Source organism: Eleutherodactylus coqui, chromosome 8 (genome assembly GCF_035609145.1).
Source record: "Eleutherodactylus coqui strain aEleCoq1 chromosome 8, aEleCoq1.hap1, whole genome shotgun sequence".
NCBI classification, from domain to species: Eukaryota; Metazoa; Chordata; class Amphibia; order Anura; family Eleutherodactylidae; genus Eleutherodactylus; species Eleutherodactylus coqui.
The window spans coordinates 38,403,485-38,423,960 of record NC_089844.1 but is presented as its reverse complement, the minus strand read 5'-3'; the positions used below and the strand labels follow the sequence as shown (position 1 = coordinate 38,423,960).

General features: G+C 46.0%; 1 protein-coding gene across 1 annotated transcript in view; it reads right to left on the bottom strand.

Annotated features, from left to right (window-relative positions):
- The window catches only part of GLB1L (galactosidase beta 1 like), a 28,183-nt gene extending 12,210 nt beyond the window's left edge, over positions 1-15,973 (bottom strand). Inside the window, exons 1-4 of the mRNA XM_066575519.1 lie at positions 15,747-15,973; positions 13,335-13,504; positions 10,538-10,688; positions 4,766-4,826 (exon numbers count right to left, since the gene is read on the bottom strand). Of these exons, the coding sequence (XP_066431616.1) occupies positions 4,766-4,826; positions 10,538-10,688; positions 13,335-13,504; positions 15,747-15,800 (436 nt within the window). The 5' untranslated portion in view covers positions 15,801-15,973. The remainder of the gene's footprint in view (positions 1-4,765; positions 4,827-10,537; positions 10,689-13,334; positions 13,505-15,746) is intronic.
- Positions 15,974-20,476: the final 4,503 nt, after the last annotated feature.

The window sequence follows — 20,476 nt, the reverse complement described above, 5'->3', positions numbered from 1 at the left end:
CAATAGGGGTGAGGGTCCTGCTCCAACGAGCTTACATACTACAAGTAATGGGGTGATACAGAAGGTAAAATGGCTGGAGGTGTGCACAGTATCGCGTGCTGGAGAGTGAGGGATGCTATATACAGACAACAGTCAGACATTTAGCTATGCGACGGCAGGATCAATATGACTACAGGAGCGGTTTATGATGGCTAGCAGGGATTTCGGTCAGTAGGTCAGGGAGCATGTTATCAGGCAGTGTATAGAGGAGTTTGTTTAGGGAATGCGGTATGCCTCCCTGAAGAGGTGCATTTTTAGAGCACGCCTGAAGTTCTGCGAGTCCTGGATTGCCCGGATGTTCTTTGGTAGTGCGTTCCAGAGGACTGGTGCTGCTCTGGAGAAGTCTTGGAGGCGGGAGTGAGAAGTTCGAATTAGAGGGGTGTGCAGTCTAGTTTCGTTTGCCGAGCGGAGAGCCCGGGCTGGGTGATGGATGGAGATGAGGGAAGCAATATAGGGGGGCGCTGCACTGTGGAGGGCTTTGTGGATGAAGGTAATAAGTTTAAATTGAATTCTATATTTAACGGGCAGCCAGTGCAGTGACCGGCACAGGGCAGAGGCGTCCGAGTAGCGGCTGGACAGGAAGATGGGCTTGGCTGCCGCATTCAGGATGGACTGGAGAGGGTAGAGTCTGGTGGAGGGGAGCCCGATCAGCAATGAGTTGCAATAGTCGAGCCGTGAGTGGATGAGGGCAACAATAAGCGTTTTCAGCGTGTCTATGGTGAGAAAAGAGCGGATTCTTGAGATGTTCTTGAGGTGCAGCTGACAGGTTCGGGCCACTGATTGGATGTAGGGGGTAAATGAGAGATCTGAGTCGAATATGACCACAAGGCAGCGGGCATGTTGTTTGGGAGTTATGGTGGCGCCACACACTGAGATGGAGATGTCAGGATGAGGTCGGTTGGTGGAAGGAGGAAACACCAGTAAGTCAGTTTTAGAGAGATTTAGTTTAGGTAGAGAGAGGACATCATGTTAGAGACAGCAGACAGACAGTTGGTGATGTTTTGGAGGAAAGGTGCAGAGATGTCACGGGAAGAGGTGTATAGCTGGGTGTCATCAGCATAGAGGTGGTAATGGAGGCCAAAGCTCCTGATGGTTTGTCCAACAGGGGCTGTGTAGATAGAGAAAAGGAGGGGGCCAAGGACCGAGCCTTGGGGGACCCCAACAGCAAGGGGAAGAGAAGGAGAGGTAGAGCCAGCAAAGGAGACACTGAAAGAGCGGTCAGATAGGTAGGAGGAGAACCAGGAGAGAGCTGTGTCCTTTAGGCCGATGGAGTGAAGCATACTGATGAGGAGTTTGTGGTCAACAGTGTCAAATGCTGCGGAGAGGTCGAGGAGGATCAGCAGGGAGTAATCACCCCTCGATTTGGCTGATAGTAGGTCGTTTGATACTCTTGTAAGGGCAGTTTCTGTAGAGTGTTGGGGTCGGAAGCCAGACTGTAGGGGGTCGAGGAGAAAGTTCTCTGATAGATAGCTTACAAGGCGGGAGTAAACCAGCCGTTCTAGTAGTTTGGAGATGAAGGGGAGGTTTGAGATGGGTCGGTAATTGGCAACGTCAGTTGCGTCAAGAGTCGGCTTCTTCAGCAGTGGGGATATGATGGCGTGTTTGAAAGAAGAGGGAAAGATGCCAGAGGCCAGAGAGAGGTTGAATATAGTGGTGAGATGGGAGATGACCACTGGGGAGAGGGATCGGAGGAGATGTGAGGGGAGAGGGTCGCTAGCGCAGGTGGTGGGGCGAGCAGAGAAGAGCAGTTTGGAGACTTCTTCCTCTGTTGCTGGTCTGAGTACAGACAGTGAGCAGGAGCTAGATGCAGTGCTGACAAGACTAAGGTCAGGGCTAGTCTGGGATTTGGAAGTTATTTCTTGACGGATGTCATCAATTTTCTTTTTGAAATAGGCAGCCAGTTCAACAGCACTGAGATCCGTCACTGGGGGCTGCGGTTTAGGGCTGAGAAGAGTGTGAAAAGTATCGAAGAGTCGTTTAGGGTTGTGCGATAATGAGGAGACGAGAGAGGTGAAGTAGACTTGTTTGGCGTGGTGGAGGGCGTGGTTGTAGGTTTTGAGCATGAATTTGTAGTGGAGGAAGTCTGCGGACGTTTGCGATTTCCTCCACAGCCGTTCAGCACTTCTAGAGCACCGCCGGATAAAGCGCGTTTGAGGCGTGAGCCAGGGTTGGCGCGTTATACATCGGATGGCTTGGATTCTGGGGGGAGCCGCGTCATCCAGGGCATGTTTGAGAGCGGTGTTGTAGTGATCGGCAGCCAGGTTGGGGCAGGCGAGGAGAGAGATAGGGGACAGAGAGGACTGTAGTGATTCAGCAAAGTCTTGTGTGTGAATGGCCTCAAAGCTCCTGTAGGTACGGTAGGTAGGTGGGTGTGGAGAGATGTTAGGGAGCGTGAAAGAGAAAGAGGAGGTTATGATCTGAGAGTGGGAGAGGGGAGTTAGTGAAGTTGGAAGCAGAGCAGAGCCGGAGGAAGACCAGATCCAGAGTGTTTCCATCCCTGTGAGTGGGAGAGGCTGTGAGTTGAGAGAGACCAAGGGAGGAGGTGAGCGAAAGTAGCTGAGAGGCAGATGGGGAGTTGGGGTCGTTAGTGGGGATGTTAAAGTCGCCTAAGATGAGGGTCGGGATTTCGCAGGATAGGAAGTGGGGGAGCCAGGCAGCAAAGTGATCCAAAAACAGGCGAGGAGCACCTGGGGGGCGGTAGATAACTGCTACTCGCATGGACAGCGGACGGAAAAGCCGTAGCATGTGTACTTCAAATGATGGAAAAGTGAGTGAGGGTACAAGGGGGATGACCTGGTAGGTGCATTTCGGGGAAAGAAGAGCACCTACTCCTCCGCCACGCCTGTCATCTGGTCTCGGGGTATGGGAGAACTGCAGGCCATTGTAGGACAGTGCAGCAGGGGAGGCCGTGTCAGACTGCTGGATCCACGTTTCCCTACCGCCAGCGTTCCGATGCGCTTGCGGGCCCCCCGTCGCTCCTGCGAGCTGCCGGGATGTCCTCCGTGCCGGCAGAGCATTTCTTTCTGGAAGCAGGGTTTGAGTTCCCCCCTCCAGCAAAGATAATGCTCTGATTGGCTATTGAATGGCTGTGATTGGTTAACCCAGCGCCGACTTTCATTGGCCGACACTGGCCCTGGCTAGCCAATCGGAGCATTATCTTTGCTGGAGGTGGGAAATTCAAGCCCCGCTTCCAGAAAGAAATGCTCTGCCAGCACGGAGGACATCACGGCAGCCTGCAGGAGCGACGGGGACCTGCAAGCGCACTGGAATGCCAGAGGTAGGAGAGTATTGGTGTTTGTTTTTTTAGGTTTAGTGTAGTTAGGGGTTATTTTTGTGTAAAATTGCTTTCCAGAATTGTGGGTGGGAAGTAGGGGGTGCGTCTAACGGTATATGGGTTGGGGGGGGGGCTATTACTACTGAGGAAGTTACTACTATTGCTGATGAGGGGGGTTAATATTGCTAAGGGGGGTTACTATTATTGTGGGGTTGATATTATTACTGAGGGGGGGGTCGCTATTTCTACTGGGGCCACTATGGGGATCGCCATTTCAACTAGAGCCACTGTGTCAAGTGATGCAGCAGCCAGCGAGGCTGCGATCACTAGAGGCCACCGGGTGCCCGGAGGTCAAATAATATGCCATAATAAGCCAAGCCCCATTTTTTACCATGGTCGGTATTTTTTCGTGACAAAGGTGGCGACCCTATGTACATCCAAAGATCACACTATGGCCCTGCTCCGTTGCATCCTAATGCAAGTGAATGCATTGCAACTCTCAAGTGGCTACAATCATTGCAAGAAATCCAAACCAGCTGGACTCCTTGCAAATGTCGGGTCGCAGTAACTTGCAAGATACAATGTGACTGCATTCACTTACATTAGAATGCAATATAGCAGGGCAATGGTGCAATCTTTGGCCGTGTGAGGTGAAGTTGTGATCAAAGTCGCCATGTAGCTCTAGCCTGATAATTCAGTACGCTATTAGCTCCCTCTAGTGGTGGCTACAGGTGGCCAGAATAGTTATCATTTAAAGTTTTTGTGCAACAATTTACAAGCTACCCCCTAATCACAGGATAGAGAATAGTTTGCTGAACAGTAGGGGGTCTCACCGCAGAAACCCCTGCAGATCTTGAGAACGGTGATCCCGTTCTCCTCATTACGGGGTTACTACACCCCCTCGCAGTGAGGAGGAGACTGGATGAACCGCTGGTTTTGCAAGCGCATTAGTGCTCTATGCACTTTCAATGGGACTGTGGAAATAGCCAAGGGCTTGCTGTTCAGCTACTTTCGGCAACTGCATTGAAATGAATGAAGCGCCGACTGCGCATACTTGTCCGATGCTCTATGACGTTACAGCGGGAGGAGGGGGACGACAAGCCACGCAGTGGCAGGCAGAGCGATACTCGGGAGTTCAGTTCTCAAGATTACCGGGGTCTCAGTGGTTAGAGCCCACCGATTAGTAAGTTATCCCCTATCCTGTGGATAAGGGATAACTTGCAATTGTGGTACAACCCCTTTATTGTCATATATTCAGAGTAATGTAGCAGAAACAAGGAGCTCCTATGGATATAATGAAGAACAGAACTATAAAAAAAAAAAAGTATGTGGTGCTAAACAGCGGACATATGTGTAATAGTGATTGATAAGATATGACTGGATAAAACAATGGTCTATGATTGATATTTAATAAACTGATGGGACCCAGCATCACTAGTTATTACTACTTACCCGGATCGGAGGCACGCAGAGCGATATCCTTCTTATGCAGCAGCCAGGCTGGCAGTCCACCCTGATAGAAAGCAACATGAAGATCTGTTACCGCACACAGCCTGCGACATAACTGCCCCATGCTATAATCCTTGCAAACACATTCGGTACTTTACAGATCTTACTGTGTATACTGCATGCTTTATATGATTCCTTATTTAATTGATCTCTGGACAGAGTGCTGCTCTATGTGGATAAATTTGGTACTGCATTTCTGCACCTTCTTATGAAGGATCATGAGGGGATCAGACCCCACTGGTCACGCAATGATGGTCTGTCCAAGGATAAGGCATAAATCCTATAGTGAATGGGACAGTCTGGCGTTTCCAAAAAACAAATACAAAAGATTGGTTTATGTAAGATGTGGAAGATCAAAGTGGTGAAAAAAAAAACAGCTAAATATCACAAAACGGATTACACTATCTTCTTCTAATCTTATCCACGCCACTGACCAAGTTAAAGAAAAGTAAAAGTTAAAGGGGTTTCCGGGATTTTACTATCCTATCCTAGGTTGATTGGCGATGTCTGCCAATCAGCTGCTTGCTTCGCCCGCTGTTAGTAGGGACAGAGCCAGAAGCAGACAGCTCTGTTCATACTGCGGTGGCCAAGATTGGTATTGCATTGAACTGAGTGAGAGCTGTGCCTGTAACACCAACCTGGGCCGCTGCAATGTTGACAGTGCTGTCTGTTTGCGCTCGGTCTGCACTGACAGTGGGCCGGGCAAATAGCCGATTGGCAAGGATTCCAAGAGGCGGACCGCGCTGATCAACTATTGATGGCCTAACCTGATGATAGGTCATTAATATTAAAAAGTCATCTATGACATCTTTAAAGAGATTCTATCAGCTCCTGCGAGACTTTTAAACTAAAGCTATAGGCTTCTAGGAGCTGGGATGTCGGGAGAAATCCCTCTCATACTAGCTTTCCTCGCCATTTTCCTTGTATACAGCAGTGTTAAGAAAATTGTAGATCAATGTATCAGTTAATTGTTTTTCTATTAGATTGTAGACTAGAAGCTTTGGGGTAAAAAGGGGAGGAAGATCTGAGAAGACTCAGACCTCAAGGTTGGATTTCAGAAAGGCAGATTTCAATGAACTCAGGAAGAGGATAAGAAGAATCCAATGGCTGGACGTTCTTAAGGACAGAAATGTCCAAGAAGGTTGGGAAATATTGTGAAATGAGATTCTCAAAGCACAATTGTTAACAATCCCTAAAAGAAGGAAGAATGGGAAGCATTTAAAGAGACCAGGATGGATGAACCCAGAACTTGCACACATGTTAAAAATGAAGAAAAATATGTTTATCAAATGTAAAGAGGGGGAAATATCTAAAGAAGAATATAATGGGGTCTGCAGAAACTATAGGGCAAGCGTCAGAAAAGCTAAAGCTGATAATGAATTGAGGCTTGCAAAAGAAGGATTTTGGGGATATGTCAAAGGCAAAAGAAAAGTCAAAGATGCTATTGGATGCTTACAATATAAAAATGGTGAATTGGTTAAAGGGGTTGTCCCGCGCCGAAACGGGTTTGGTTTTTTTTCAACAGCCCCCCCGTTCGGCGCGAGACAAACCCGATGCAGGGACCTAAAAAAAAATCCGCACAGCGCTTACCTGAATCCCCGCGCTCCGGTGACTTCTTACTTACCGGTTGAAGATGGCCGCCGGGATCTTCTCCCTCGGTGGACCGCAGGGCTTCTGTGCGGTCCATTGCCGATTCCAGCCTCCTGATTGTCTGGAATCGGCACGTGACGGGGCGGAGCTACACGGAGCCGCTCTCCGGCACGAGCGGCCCCATTCAGAAAAGAAGAAGACCGGACTGCGCAAGCGCGTCTAATCTGGCGATTAGACGCTGAAAATTAGACGGCACCATGGAGACGAGGACGCCAGCAGCGGAACAGGTAAGTGAATAACTTCTTATAACTTCTGCATGGCTCATAATTAATGCACAATGTACATTACAAAGTGCATTAATATGGCCATACAGAAGTGTATAGACCCACTTGCTTTCGCGGGACAACCCCTTTAAGAATGATGTTGAGAAGGCCAAACTTTTAAATTCCTATTTTGTATCTGTTTTCTCTCAGAAAATAAATGTAACATCAACGAACCTTCCCTGCGCTATTGGGGGAATAAAAGAATGCAGGCTATCTGTAAGCAGAGAGATGGTGAGGGAACACTTAGCTAACTTAAATGACTTCAAGTCTCAAGGTGCAGATGAGTTACATCCTAGGATACTAAAGGAAGCAGCGGAGGTAATTGCTGAACCACTCGCCATAATCTTTCAAAATTCCTGGAGAACAGGAGAAGTCCCAGAAGATTGGAAAAGGGCAAATGTTGTCCCCATCTTTAAAAAAGGGAAGAAGGTGGATCCAGGAAACTACAAGCCTGTGAGCTTGACTTCTATACCGGGAAAGATCTTTGAACAAATTATTAAACAGCATGTATGCAAGTACTTGGATAAAAATGGAGTAATTAACCAGAGCCATCATGGGTTTGTAACAAACAAGTGATGCCAGATAAATCTAATTTCCTTCTATGACAGAATCACCAACTGGGTTGATCAGGGAAATGCGGTGGATATATAATTTATCTTGACTTTAGTAAAGCATTTGACAAAGTATCTCATACCATACTTATTGAAAAAAAATGACCAAATATGGGATTGGCAAGGCAACTATTATGTGGATTTACAACAGGCTGAGTGATCGTACTCAAAGAGTGGTCCATAAATGGCTGCACATCCAAGTGGAAGAATGTATCAAGTGGGGTACCACAAGGCTCTGTCCTAGGCCCAGTGTTGTTCAACATTTTTATAAATGATCTGGAGGAGGGAATTGATGGGAAACTGATCAAATTTGCCGACAACACAAAGCTAGGAGGAATAGCTAACACTAGGCAAGAGAGAGAAAGTATTCAAAAAGATCTAGAAAAGCTTGAACAGTGTGTGTGGGGGGGGGGGGGACTAACAGAATGTCATTTAACAAGGAGAAATGCAAAGGCCTACATCTGGGCAAGAAAAATGAAAAAAAGCACATACAGAACGGGAAGAATTGGGATAAGCAGCAGCACATGTGAAAAAGACTTGGGTATACTAATAGATTATAGACTGAACATGAGTCAACAATGTGATGCAGCAGCAAAAAAGGCAAACACAAATCTGGGATGTATTAAGAGAAGCATAGAGTCTAGATCACATGAGGTAATTATCCCCCTCTACTCTTCCTTGGTCAGACCTCATCTGGAATACTGTGTCCAGTTCTGGGCACCCCATTTAAAAAAAGATATAGACAAACTGGAGCACGTTCAGAGAAGAGTTACCAAGATGGTGAGCGGTCTGCAAATCATGTTCTATGAGGAACGGGAAAAGGATTTGGGAATGTTTAGTCTGCAAAAAAGAGTGCTGAGAGGAGACTAAATAGCTGCCTACAAATATCTGAAGGGCTGTCACAGTGCAGAGGGATCACCCCTATTCTCATCTGCACAAGGAAAGACTAGAAGCAATGGGATGAAACTGAAAGTGAGGAGACACAGATTAGATATTAGAAAAAAACTTTCTGACAGTGACAGTGATCAATGAGTGGAACAGGTTACGACAGGAGGTGGTGAGTTCTCCTTCAATGGAAGTGTTCAAACAAAGGCTGGACAGGGGATGATTTAGTAAATCCTGAACGGAGCAGGGGGTCGAACCCGATGACCCTGGAGGTTCCTTCCAACTCTACCATTTTATGATTCTATGAGAAAGATATAGCATGCTGCTAGTATAAGTAGTGAAGGGGTTAAACAAAACCTTTTCTATACCAGTGATGGTATGATAGAGACAGACAGAAGATAGGATAGCCCTCCAGACCCCCTCCCCCCCCCCCCCCTTGCATTCCTTTTCACTGAATTCATAACGGTTTCTTTGTATATTATAGTTACACCTTAGAAGGAGTAACTTATGTTAAACATTTTAGTTGTAGCCTATCATGTATTATTATTATTCTTGGTGGTAGATACTTTTCCTAAGATGTCATTTATGGTATATAAACCACATACACCTTTGAATACATTAGAAATCATTTGATACTGCAACAGGCTGGTGTGATTTGTATTTCTTCTGAACTCAGACTTCTACATGAGATCTGGGATGGGCTTCTCCTTGGTAAACACATAAATTCTCCTTACAAGCAGTCTACTTATGCATCTGCTCACAATGAGCGGTCATTATGAGGGCATGCCAAGTAGTCTGCTGTATACAAAGAGTAGTAGCTTTGTAGGAAAACAGCAGGAGAATATGAGTCTCACGACTCCGGACTCAGCACCCCCAACAACTATGAGCCATAACTTTAGTTTATGGGGTGTCATAGGAGCCAACAGTCCCTTTAATAAAACCCAGTGTCCTGAGTGTGAGTTTTCAGAGAGAACTAAAAAGTGAGTTCACAAATTAAGTAGTCTGGAATCCACATCCAGTCTTATAAGAAGCTCAGACAGCTGTTGTGTCCATCCCCCATGCTTTATACTGCAGCTCTGCTCGTTTATATTGTCTGCTGGGCATAAGCACAAGATCAGCAGAAAGTCGGCTCATGGAGATATGATTTCTATTCAAATAAAGACAGAATGACATCACGCTAAGGGCACAACACCTCCTTGATGTCCCTTCTATATGGCCTTGTTGAAAAATGCAGGCTGGGAAAGATCAGTAATTAGTCATCATAAGAAGAAATTTCCAAGTTAAAAATCTGGGGAAAAGTTGATGAAATTAGGAACATAATAATAAAAATGAATATTGCAAAATTGGAAAGCGTAAAAAGCAAAAAGTTCTGAAGATCATTCTATAGCCATTCAAAACATAACATTAAAGCCTCGGAAAGTCCCAACATTAGAGATAGAGGAACTAGAAACTAAGATACAGAATAAAGTGGTAATGATAGCCAGATGACGGAGTTGTTAACACTTTCCTAATCTTGATCTATTATAGCAGGTATTTAGAAGTGAAAAAAAAAAAACACGGACTGTCATTAAGGGGAACCTGCCACCAACTGTAAGCATCACCAACCAAGTTGTGGTTCCTATAGGATCGGTTCCAATGAGTCTGGGGTGGAGTTTTTATACTTGCTGGGTTCACCATTCCTCGGCGTCCGGTCAGTCACGATGGCACTTTTCATTCAGTTCATGTGCTTACACTTCACTGTTCTCTATGGGAGTGCGTGCGCACAGACTGAATGAAAAGAGTCATACTGACCGACTGCACACTGACTTCCCAGGCTGACAGAGTAGAAGAAGGAAGACTAGTAAGTCTAAGAATTACAGCCGGAGTCCGCGAGCCCCATCCTATAACTTTATTTATGGCGCTTATAGGAGGTGACTGGTTCTCTTTAAATGTGAAAAACCATTTGATAAATTTTGTGTAATATATGGATGTAATTTACGTGTATCCCAATCCCTAGTTATTATAACCCAAGGGTAACTTTCCCTTTCATCAGCAAGGCCAGAACATTCATCTTTTTAGATTCTCTGTGCTCTACTTCTTCTCTATCTAATTCTCCACCTGTACCTCGAATCTCTCTGCATAACTGCCAAAAAAAAGTAGAGTTGCAGTGTAAAGCATGGGGGGAATGAACAAAGCAGTCAGTGATACAACAGGAAGTGGATATCAAACTACCTAACAGACAATGCAGAAGTCACGGATTATGTATATACCTGACTGGACAATGAGAAATCAGCCAAATGAATGGTTACAAACCCCGAGATACGTACCATATCCCACTCTGCACAGATGTAAGGCCCCGGTCTCATGATAACCAGAAGTCCCAGCTCCATGGTCAGGTTCAGGAACTGTTCAAGATCATGATCTCCTCTGAAGTTATACACCCCGGGCTGAGGCTCATGGAAGTTCCAGGGCACATAACTAGAGAAAGCGTGAATTAATATACACATATTGAATGGTGACTTCATTATATCTTTACCTCAAACAAGCCTGGACCAGTTAGTACATTACTGAAAGGTCAAGTGAAATATTGGATAATCAACTAAGCAGATTTATTATGTAGGGATACCGCTTCTGTTCTGAAGTTACCCATCCTTATAAATCAGCTCATATTAGGATGCATTAGGGTGTGGGTAGCTAGGTTTCTGTATAGGATTGCCCTTGTCAGGGCAGCTATCCCATAGTGGTAAGTAGGATCATAGAGTAGGGTGTAAGAGGCAGGAAATGCAATCTCGCCCTTTACTTACCTATGCTTATTATTTATATTTATTGTGATTGCAACGTTGTGACTTTAGAGACTTTTAATAAAGGTTATGTTTTATTTGGGGGGTGACACGCTGATTTCATTAGTATTTTTTGGCTCCACTTGGACATCTCGGCTTACTGACGGCTGCTCTGTTAGATCTGTGATTACTATTCACATCTCTAGAGAGCAATGATTGCAGATTAAGGCTGCTAAACTCCCTCCCTCTGTTCTCCTCTCCCCCGTGCAGGCTCACCTGTCTTCCTCCTCGCTCGTTCTGTGCAATGGGAGGGGGCGGGGGCAGAGCCAAGCGGCAGTCTGCCCCACCTCCTCCAATTGATGCTATGGACAAGGGGCAGAGCTAAGCGCCCGCCCTCTTTCTGCCCCTTGTCCATAGCCATCAATAGCAGAAGGCAGGGCGGACTGGAGTTTAGCTCCGCCCCAGGTGGAGAGGTAAGCCTGCGATGGGGAGGGGAAATAGGAGATGGCCTGGTGAGGTCGGCACATTTGTGCCGGCCTCACCAGGCCATATGAACGGGTGCACAAATGTTTGATTTGTGTGCCCGTTCCCCAGATTTTCCTCTGCCAACGTGTGAAAGAAGCCCAAGGCTGGTCCACACGAGTGGATAGCAATTGCGGATTCTGCGAGCAATTGATTCGCGGATCAATCAAATGCATTGGATTACGCAGTTCTGCTCACATTAGTGTGTCGGAATTGCATAATCCGCTAGCGGAAAATAGAATGCAGCATGTTCTATTTCACTGCGGAATCCGTGACATAGAGCCCATTGCGCTCTTTGGTCGCGGATATACTCGCAGCCCATATGCAATTACATTGCATATGGGATGCAGGTACCCATGTCATCGCTAAGCGACGGCGCAGAAAAAATAAACAAAAATGTGTACTGTGTATGACCACCCGCGCGAGTACGCGGCCATATGCAATACAATTACGTGGCCGTACGCAGGGTCACAGCCCAAGGGTGGCTTTAGACGGGACAAATATCATCCAAATAATCGCTATATAGAGCAAATTTAAGCAACAGTTGTTCTTTGTAAACAAGACCACCAAGCGGTTGGAGAGCAAGGTCAGCTAAAGATAAATCGCTGGTTGATTAATTATCATCTGGTGTAAACGGGTAACCATCTTTCAACGACTAGCCAATTACTCCGTAGGGAGGTGTGCCTTTGGAACATTTTGCCTTCATGCTTTGCGCTCCTTTGGTCTTTGAAGATACACTTATTGCAGCATCAACTGTTCTGTCAACCCAGCGAGTCACCGAGCCGGGGAGTGTGAATATTCCATTAATTATTACCAGGGAGTAATAATAATTACCCTGGATGGGGTCTATGAGGGTCATTTAAAAACTGCAAAGCCTGATCACTTCCTAATCTGAATGCAATCTTATGCAAAAGTATATAGTGCATTAATGTATACTATCGGCATGTAAAGGTGAAAGCTTGCAATAGTGTGTCATTAGAAAGTCTGTATGTGGAACAGTCGATGCAGTGATAGAAAGAGGGGCTTGTTTAATATAATGAACCCACAGCCCATCCCTCACTTATGACGTCATCGGAGGTCCGCAATACCAAGTGACTCCTTGTTGGGACTGAAGTAACTGGTCCGACTCAGCAGGTGCCAGTAAGGAATGTAAATCTCCGGATACTCATTTTAACTGTTTTGTCCTGCACAACGACTACCTGGCCTCCCACTACACAGGGAATAGCAGAAAGACCCTCAAGTAAATGGGGCTGGCTGCAGTTCCCTGCACATCAGATGAGAAAGAGCGCCAAAGCACAGGGAAAACTTACGAGTAAACACAGCACCAGACAAACATTGCAGCCTCTTCCTTCTCAGGATCAATGGGGAACCCACAGGTGAAACCCAACCAATAAGATGGGAATATGTCTTTAAAGGGACTCTATCACAATCATGCTTATCTGTGCAGTTGTTTGGGAGAAACTTGCATTTTATCAGTAGCAGCCATATAGAGGACTACAGGAAGTAGTCCTCCATATTCATGAGCTGCAGATAGCCATGCCCATCTCACCCTTTAACCACTGTCTGCTTATTAGCATGCATAGGCAGACAGCTGTCAATCAGTGGTTGGAGGGCACGACTATCTGCAGTCCTTAATACCCAGAACTACTTCCTCTGTTTCTCCTAAACTGCTGCACAGATACACACAGTGTATATATCTGTAATCAGACTACTATTGTATGCTACTCTGAGAGGGATGCCAAGAGATGGCAACAGATTTTTTTTGAGGAAACTACGCAGAGCATAAGGTTCCTATACAATGGTGAGATAATAGAGTTCTTACACTTGAACTGCGTTCAGCCCGGTCATATACATTTTCAGAAGTCGGTCTTTCCAATAGCTGGAGGGGATACGGAAATAGTGAATACTTCCCGAGATGTAGCGGAAACATTTGCCGTCCTTCAGGAAACAGTTCCTGTTATAGTCAATGGTGAAGGACTGATCTCCCCAGACCTGCAGGACAGAGGAAGGAACAACAGAGCGACCATTCAATGTTCATGTTGTCTGATGGGAATTATTAAAATGTCAAATCATACAGACCTTATAAAGCAATTCGTAGTAATTAGAGATGAGCGAACGTACTCGTTTAGGGCGATTTTGCAATCGAGCAGCGCTTTTTTCGAGTAATTGACTACTCGGGCGAAAAAATTCGGGGGGCGCCGGGGCTGAGTGGGGGGTTGCAGAGGGGGGTGGGGAGAGAGAGCGCTCCCCCCCGCTCCACCCCGCCGTCCCCCGAATCTTTTCGCCTGAGTAGTCAGTTACTCAAAAAAAAGCGATGCTCGGTTGCGAAATCGCCCTAAAAGAGTACGTTCGCTCATCTCTAGTAGTAATATACCGAGTCCCATTATGGAAAAGACATGAGATTTTCACATGATTGTTGCACAAAATTATAGGGGTTGCCAAGAAACGGACAATTTAAAAATATAGAAGCTGCCGTTCTCATTCACGATCCATCTCTGTGACTCTCACCGTCCTGGCACTCTTCATTGATGAACAGATACCACCTGACACCTGCAACCAATCAGAGGCTGCAGCAGTCACATGACATTAGGGCTCCCAGCATTGCAGCTGTGATGTCAGGAGAATGACATGTGACCATTTTCATTTCCACTTTTCAAAAGCCATAATGGCTTTAATTTTCCCTTTGACGGGGCTGTATGAGGCTTGTTTTATGCCTGGTCAGCTGTAGTCTTTAATTGGTGTCCTGTTTTTGGTACATATAATGTATTTCATAACTTTTTGGAAGGCAGGGAGAGAAAAGCACATTAATTCTGCCTTTTTTTGAACAATGTTAATTATGCAGCATAAGAGCCCACGACCGTAGGCATTTTAAGTGTAAAAACCCCTGAATGGTCGGGTGCTTTTACGTCGCAGAAATTGTATGATGCATTGTATGTAAGCCAATGCATCAGAGGCGCAGCATATATAGGCCGCGCGTGAAAACCCAGCCGATGTACGCCCGTGTGAATAAGCCCTCAATGACATGATTTTCCCTTGTGTTGGTATGATTACAGTAATACCAAAATTCAATATCTTTTCTTGGGAGTTTTCCACTTTTGTACAATAAAAATCTGTTCTTGTGTTATGTTTTTACATTTTTTTATGTCCCTCTAGGGGACTTCAACCCGGCATTACACGATCACTCATATGAACTGCAGTACTTCGGTAGTGCAGTATACTATGGCAGATCCGGACACTGTTGACAGTGTCATTACATAGCGGAGGGCCGATGATGCCACAGAGGGAGCTCCCTCCCTCTGTGAGCGGTTTACAAGCTTCGATCGATATTCACTGCGACATGTAAGGGGTTAACAGCGAGTTTTGGTGTTCTCGCTGTTGCATCGAGGGGCATGCTGTCAGAAATAGCTGACTTCTGCTGTGGATAGCACGGACTCAGCTTCTAGGTATGTGCCCTTTCCACCAAGACGTACATATATACCCAGGAGTGGGAAGGGGTTAAAGGAGTATTCCCAGAATTAATGTTTATCCATACACTAGGTGATAAATGTGTGATCGATGGGGTTCCAAACTGCTAGGACCTCCATCAGTTTTGAGAACTGGGTTCTCATGTCCCTCTTTCCTCTGCAGTGATCATCAGCTGAGATTGCATGCTGATAAACCATATCAACTGGCAACATTTTATCAAGATTTGAGGAAATGAATACACATGACAAGAGCTCTTTAAGTTAACCCTACACATCCTAGGTGTCTTGAAGAAACAGAGACCTGATCAGGACAGCTGCACACGGACGTATTTGCGCATGCATGCAATACACAGAGAATATCCCCATTGATATACGCTGCGCAATTCTGTGAAAGAAACAACACATCTGGAACACGTTAGGCTAATTCCAAAAGATCTATGACACACTGCAACAATCCCAACTGGGAGATGGTCAGGACGGCCTCCTTTACAGCCTCTGTATATAAACACGAATGTTTCTATTTACTAATAGCTGGCAGAGAGATTGAAATAGTGAATGACTGAAGCACAAAAGTTTATTACAAAGTTGCAGAACTTTTCATTCTGCAAACTTTATTCACAGATCACCGATTGCTGAAATGCTCTCTGTCAGCAACAAGTCTGTCAGTATTTTGGACCCGGTTGTGGTTACAGAACGCCACATGCTACAGGTTTTGGATCCTCTAAAATAAGATTTATCATACAAGCTGGTAATATGACCCATATACTCACCAGCGGGCACAGAGAGCAGACCACCAGTATCAGCCAGAGCGCCCCCGCCGCCATCACTGCCCCCCGCAGCTCCTGTGTCCTGTATGGTTCCGGGTGCAGCTACTCAGCTCTCAGTTAATTCATATTCATTCTCCTTCCTTTTCTTGATACTTGACTCTTGCCTTGAATGCAGCAACATCATCATGTGATCATCCAGTTCCTACTGCCAGACTCCACTGGGTCCTAAAGCCAGGGCGAATCAGTGTCACAACAATTGTGTCTACATCAATAGTTTCCTGACGGACAATGGGATATAGATAATAAACCAGGGCCAGGGGTGTAACCATAGGGAGACCATCGGAGGGGACACCAGCACGGACATGCTGAGCTACAGACTTTTACCAATAGTGTCATATGGCAGCTATAGGGGGAGGGAGTCACATGATCCTGTCCATTTAAATGTACATTATGTCCAGGGGACTTATGTGGTTTCCTGCAGACAATGCAATCCATTCACGCCATACGTTAACTGGAATCTATGGACAGAGATATTTTAACAGACTGTTTAGATAGAGTCCTGGGGCAGAGCTGGGCGCGGGAAGAGACGGATAAAGGGGCGATGTTACTATTTGCTGGATGTGGGGGTATCAAAAATGCTCTAACGGGCTCGTTTACATTAGCAATTTTGCATTAGCATGCACATTGCTTTCAATGGGTTCATTCACATGCACGTATTTTGCGTGCGCATCTTCGGCCGCATAAAAAAAGATAGCAAATACTCTACTCTAGCATTTCCGCACCAAAGGTGCCCATAGAAGTCAATGGGGAATGCGCAAATGCATGCACAGTACACAAGGAGATACATGAAACTCTGCATAATTGGAAAAAGAACACATCTCGAACTAATTAGCTATTTCAATTGGTGTGTTTGTTCGCCGCATGCAAATGAACATGCCCTGCGTGCAGAATAAGTACATTAAGAGACGGCGGTGAGCACGCAAAAAAAAATAATTTGTTCATAGCACAAAAAAGTTGCACTAAGATGTTGTGCACAACTGCGCTTGCATTCGTGTGAAGCCGGCCTTATGTTCAGTTCTGTTTCTATCTGCTTTCCGTTTTTTGGGGGGCGGGGGGTTACGGAAAAAATAGCGCAGACTGCAGCACTTTTTGGCTGCTGAAAGTGAACGGAAAGAACCCTTGGTGATTTTTTACATTATAGTCAATGGGTGACGGAACTAAACGGAAAGATTTCTGTTTGTTTTTGTTTTTGTTGTTTGCTTATCAGACCCATTTATAAATGTGCAGAAGGGAAGATCCATTAACCCTTTGCAATCCAATTTTGGTTTCAGAGTTTCCTAGAAGGTTTTCTCTTTCTGCCATTATACAATAGCACCATCTGCTGGCTAGAGCCAGTACTGCAGTATGGGACATGCTGGACAGGCCTCGGACAACAGTGTTCAATAATATACAGTAAGGCTGCATTCACACAGGGCGGATTCCTGTCGGAAATCTCGTGGTTTGGCCTCAGCAAAAACCGCGAGATTTCCGCCGGGAGAACCGCTGCGGTTTAAGCTGCGACGGCTTTGAAGCGGCTCGGCCGCATGATTTTACGTTGCGGCCGGCGCTCCCATAGAGAAGAGCGCGGCCACGATGTAAATAAACAAAAGAAAAAAAGTAAATAGACATGCTGCATCTTTTGAGACCGCAGCTGCGGCGGCCGCAGCCGCAGCTTCAACCGGATTTACCGCAGCGGATTATCTGTCCCGTGTGGACGAGATTTCTGAGAAATCTCATCCACATGGCTGGCTAATCCCGAGATTAGCGGCCGCAGGCGGATCTGCTGCGGCAAAACCGCGGCAAATCCGCCCTGTGTGAATCCAGCCTAGAATACCCTCCTGGATGTCTTCCGACATCAGAGCTGTAAAGCCTTCAATCAGAATGTCTTTAGACGTCAGACAGTGGACTGGAAAGGGTTAAACAAAGATTATGGTTTCCATCTGCTTCAATTTTAAATTCACTTTGCTAATCATCTCAGTAGAAAAAAAAAATTGATCCATTAACCCTGTGTTGAACCTTGTCGGACACTGAGATTTCCCGGCAGAGCTCCCATGTTGGGCGAGGTCCAACATGTTTCTAACTCTCTGCATAGGTGTCATTTACACAAAATTGCAAATAAAATCATCATGACCGTTTCTGTTGGTTAATTCCAAAGAATACACAAAGCGCTTTCCCACCCAAAATAAGAGCTAAAGAGCGTGCCGCTGGCAGGGACACTTGCCCACGGACAGAGCAGTATACGCTCGTTGGCGATCGCGGAAAAACGTGTTTTTTTACTGCGTTTTTCCGCGATCTCCATTAATACTATATTAATGGAGACCTCCCGCCATGGAAAAACGTGGTAAAATAGAACATGCTGCGATTTTTTTTTTTTTCCCGAGGCGTAAATCCGCGGCAGAATCCCTGCATGTGAGGACTGAACCATTAGGTTCAATAGAACCTAATAGCTGCGTTATTCCACCGCGGATTTACGCCGCAGAGAACGCGGCATAAATCCGGCCATGGGCATAAGCCCGAAAGGGTTAAAAACAGAAATTTATATGCATATGTGAATGAACCCAAACTTGGTGAGGCTACAGAGGTACGGCAGTGAACTGAATTTTTGCACTAGGTGGAGGAAGCCTAGTCACACCTCTGTGTTAGGACTCCTGCGCACTGGCGATTGCGGTCTCGCCACGAGAAAATTGCAGTAGAATCATGACTTTTTTCCTTGCAATTTTTGAGTGTCAGCGCTGCTTTTTTTTTCACAAAAACATTGCTGCAATTTGCGATTTTGCTCGCAATTTTTTCACGTGATTTTGCCGCAATTTGTTAGCTGGAAAGTCAATAGGACTTTCAAATCTTAAAAACGCATCGCATCGCACGAAAATTGCAAGTTTGTGCTTTGCGATGTGATAAAAAGGAGGCTCCATAGGGAAACACTGGAGATTTTAAAAAATGCAAAACGCAGAAAGATAGGACATGCCGCGATTTTTTTCTCCTGCAACATCGCATGAGTGAAAACATCGCAACATGTGAAGGAAACCATTGAAAATCATTGGTTTCATAATTCTGCTTTTTCACTCACTCTCACGTCACTCATAAAACGTGCAATTTTCTCGCAAGTGTGAAGGCATCCTTAGGGCTCTTGCACACTTGCGTTTTTCTTGCACGTTTTTTTCACGCAATATCGCTGCATTTTTTTAACGCGAATGACAATGGGACTTTCAAATGTTAAAAGCTAGAGATGAGCGAGCACGCTGGGATAAGGCAGTTACTCGAGCCAGCATCGCTCCACTCGAGCAACTGCACTCTCGTCTGAGCAGGCTCGGGGGGGGTGGAGAGTGAGAGAGATCAGGCTAACTACAAACGGATGAGCGCAATATCGGCTAGGTGGCAACCCTAGTGCCACCCTTCTGAAGAGCTGCAGACTGCCGCCTGAGGCAGCAGACTCAGGTTGCCTCATGGTAGGGGTGCCGCTGGGCCTGCTTTGGGGTCTGATGAAAAGGTAATTTAAATAGACATATGCGTGTTGCGTCTGAGAAGCTCTGTGCGCGGTCCGACCTGCGTGGAGAGTGTGCAGTGCATGTCCTACTCACACCCATTACAAAAAAGAACAGGGATAGGATATGCAGTCATGCGGTCCATGCGAACCATCCCTTGTGTTACAGCCTCATAGGCTATAATGGGTCCGTGGAATATCGGGACAGAAAATACTCCCATCTGAATGAACCCTAAGGCCGCTTTCACGCGGCTGAGAAAATCGCGCGAGATTTGTGTGTTGCGAGACACAAAAATATGAACCCTATTCTTTTGAATGAGGTCATATACATAAGCGATTTTTTGTTCCTGCGTAGCACCGCTGCGGAAATGTCGCAGAATTTCTGTGCGGTCCCGCTGCGGACATTCCGCGAGACTTCTCTCCGGTGTTACCCCAGCCATAGACTGATTAGCCATTTCAACGGTTGGGCACATATTTTTTTGAACGCGCAAATGCACATGCCTTGCACGCAAAGAAGCAACGATCGCTCTGCAGATACCCATACACTCGTGTGAAGCCGGCCTAAGGCACTACATGCTGCCTGCGCTCGTCATAGGCCAGTCGATCACAGCAGCAGGGCCACCATCTTGGAAGATGGAAGAAGGGCCGCAGGAAGCTGCAACAATGGCAGAATGGAAAAGGGCCAGGTAATATTGTTGTCCCGGGACCGGAGGGTCGCTTTAAGGCCCTTTTACATACAGACTGATGATTGGACAGATGAAGGTTCGTTCTCGTTCATCAACCTGTGAAAGCAAAGACATGCGAACCGTGCGGCTATAAACACTGGTATTAATGGTCGCTCGTCCCCATAGCAGCAGCACACAATGTACCATATTCTCCATCTGCGCTTGTTAAGGCTAGATTCACACGCACGTATTCGCGCACGCTATATGCAGGGAATAGAACCCGAAGATTTCAGTGGATTTGTTCACACGGACGTATTTTTCTGGCGCATTTTAGCTGCGCAAAAGAAACCCAGCATGCTCTATTTTCTTGCGGATTGGTTCACCGAAAGTCCCTGTAGAAGTCAATGGGGGGAGGGGAAGGCACAAATGCGTGTGCAATACACAGGGAGATGCGTGATATGCTATGTAATTCTGCTGGGAAACGAACACTCATTAAGACTAATTGGTAATTTTATTTGGTGCGTCTTTGTTTGCCGCGTGCAAATCAA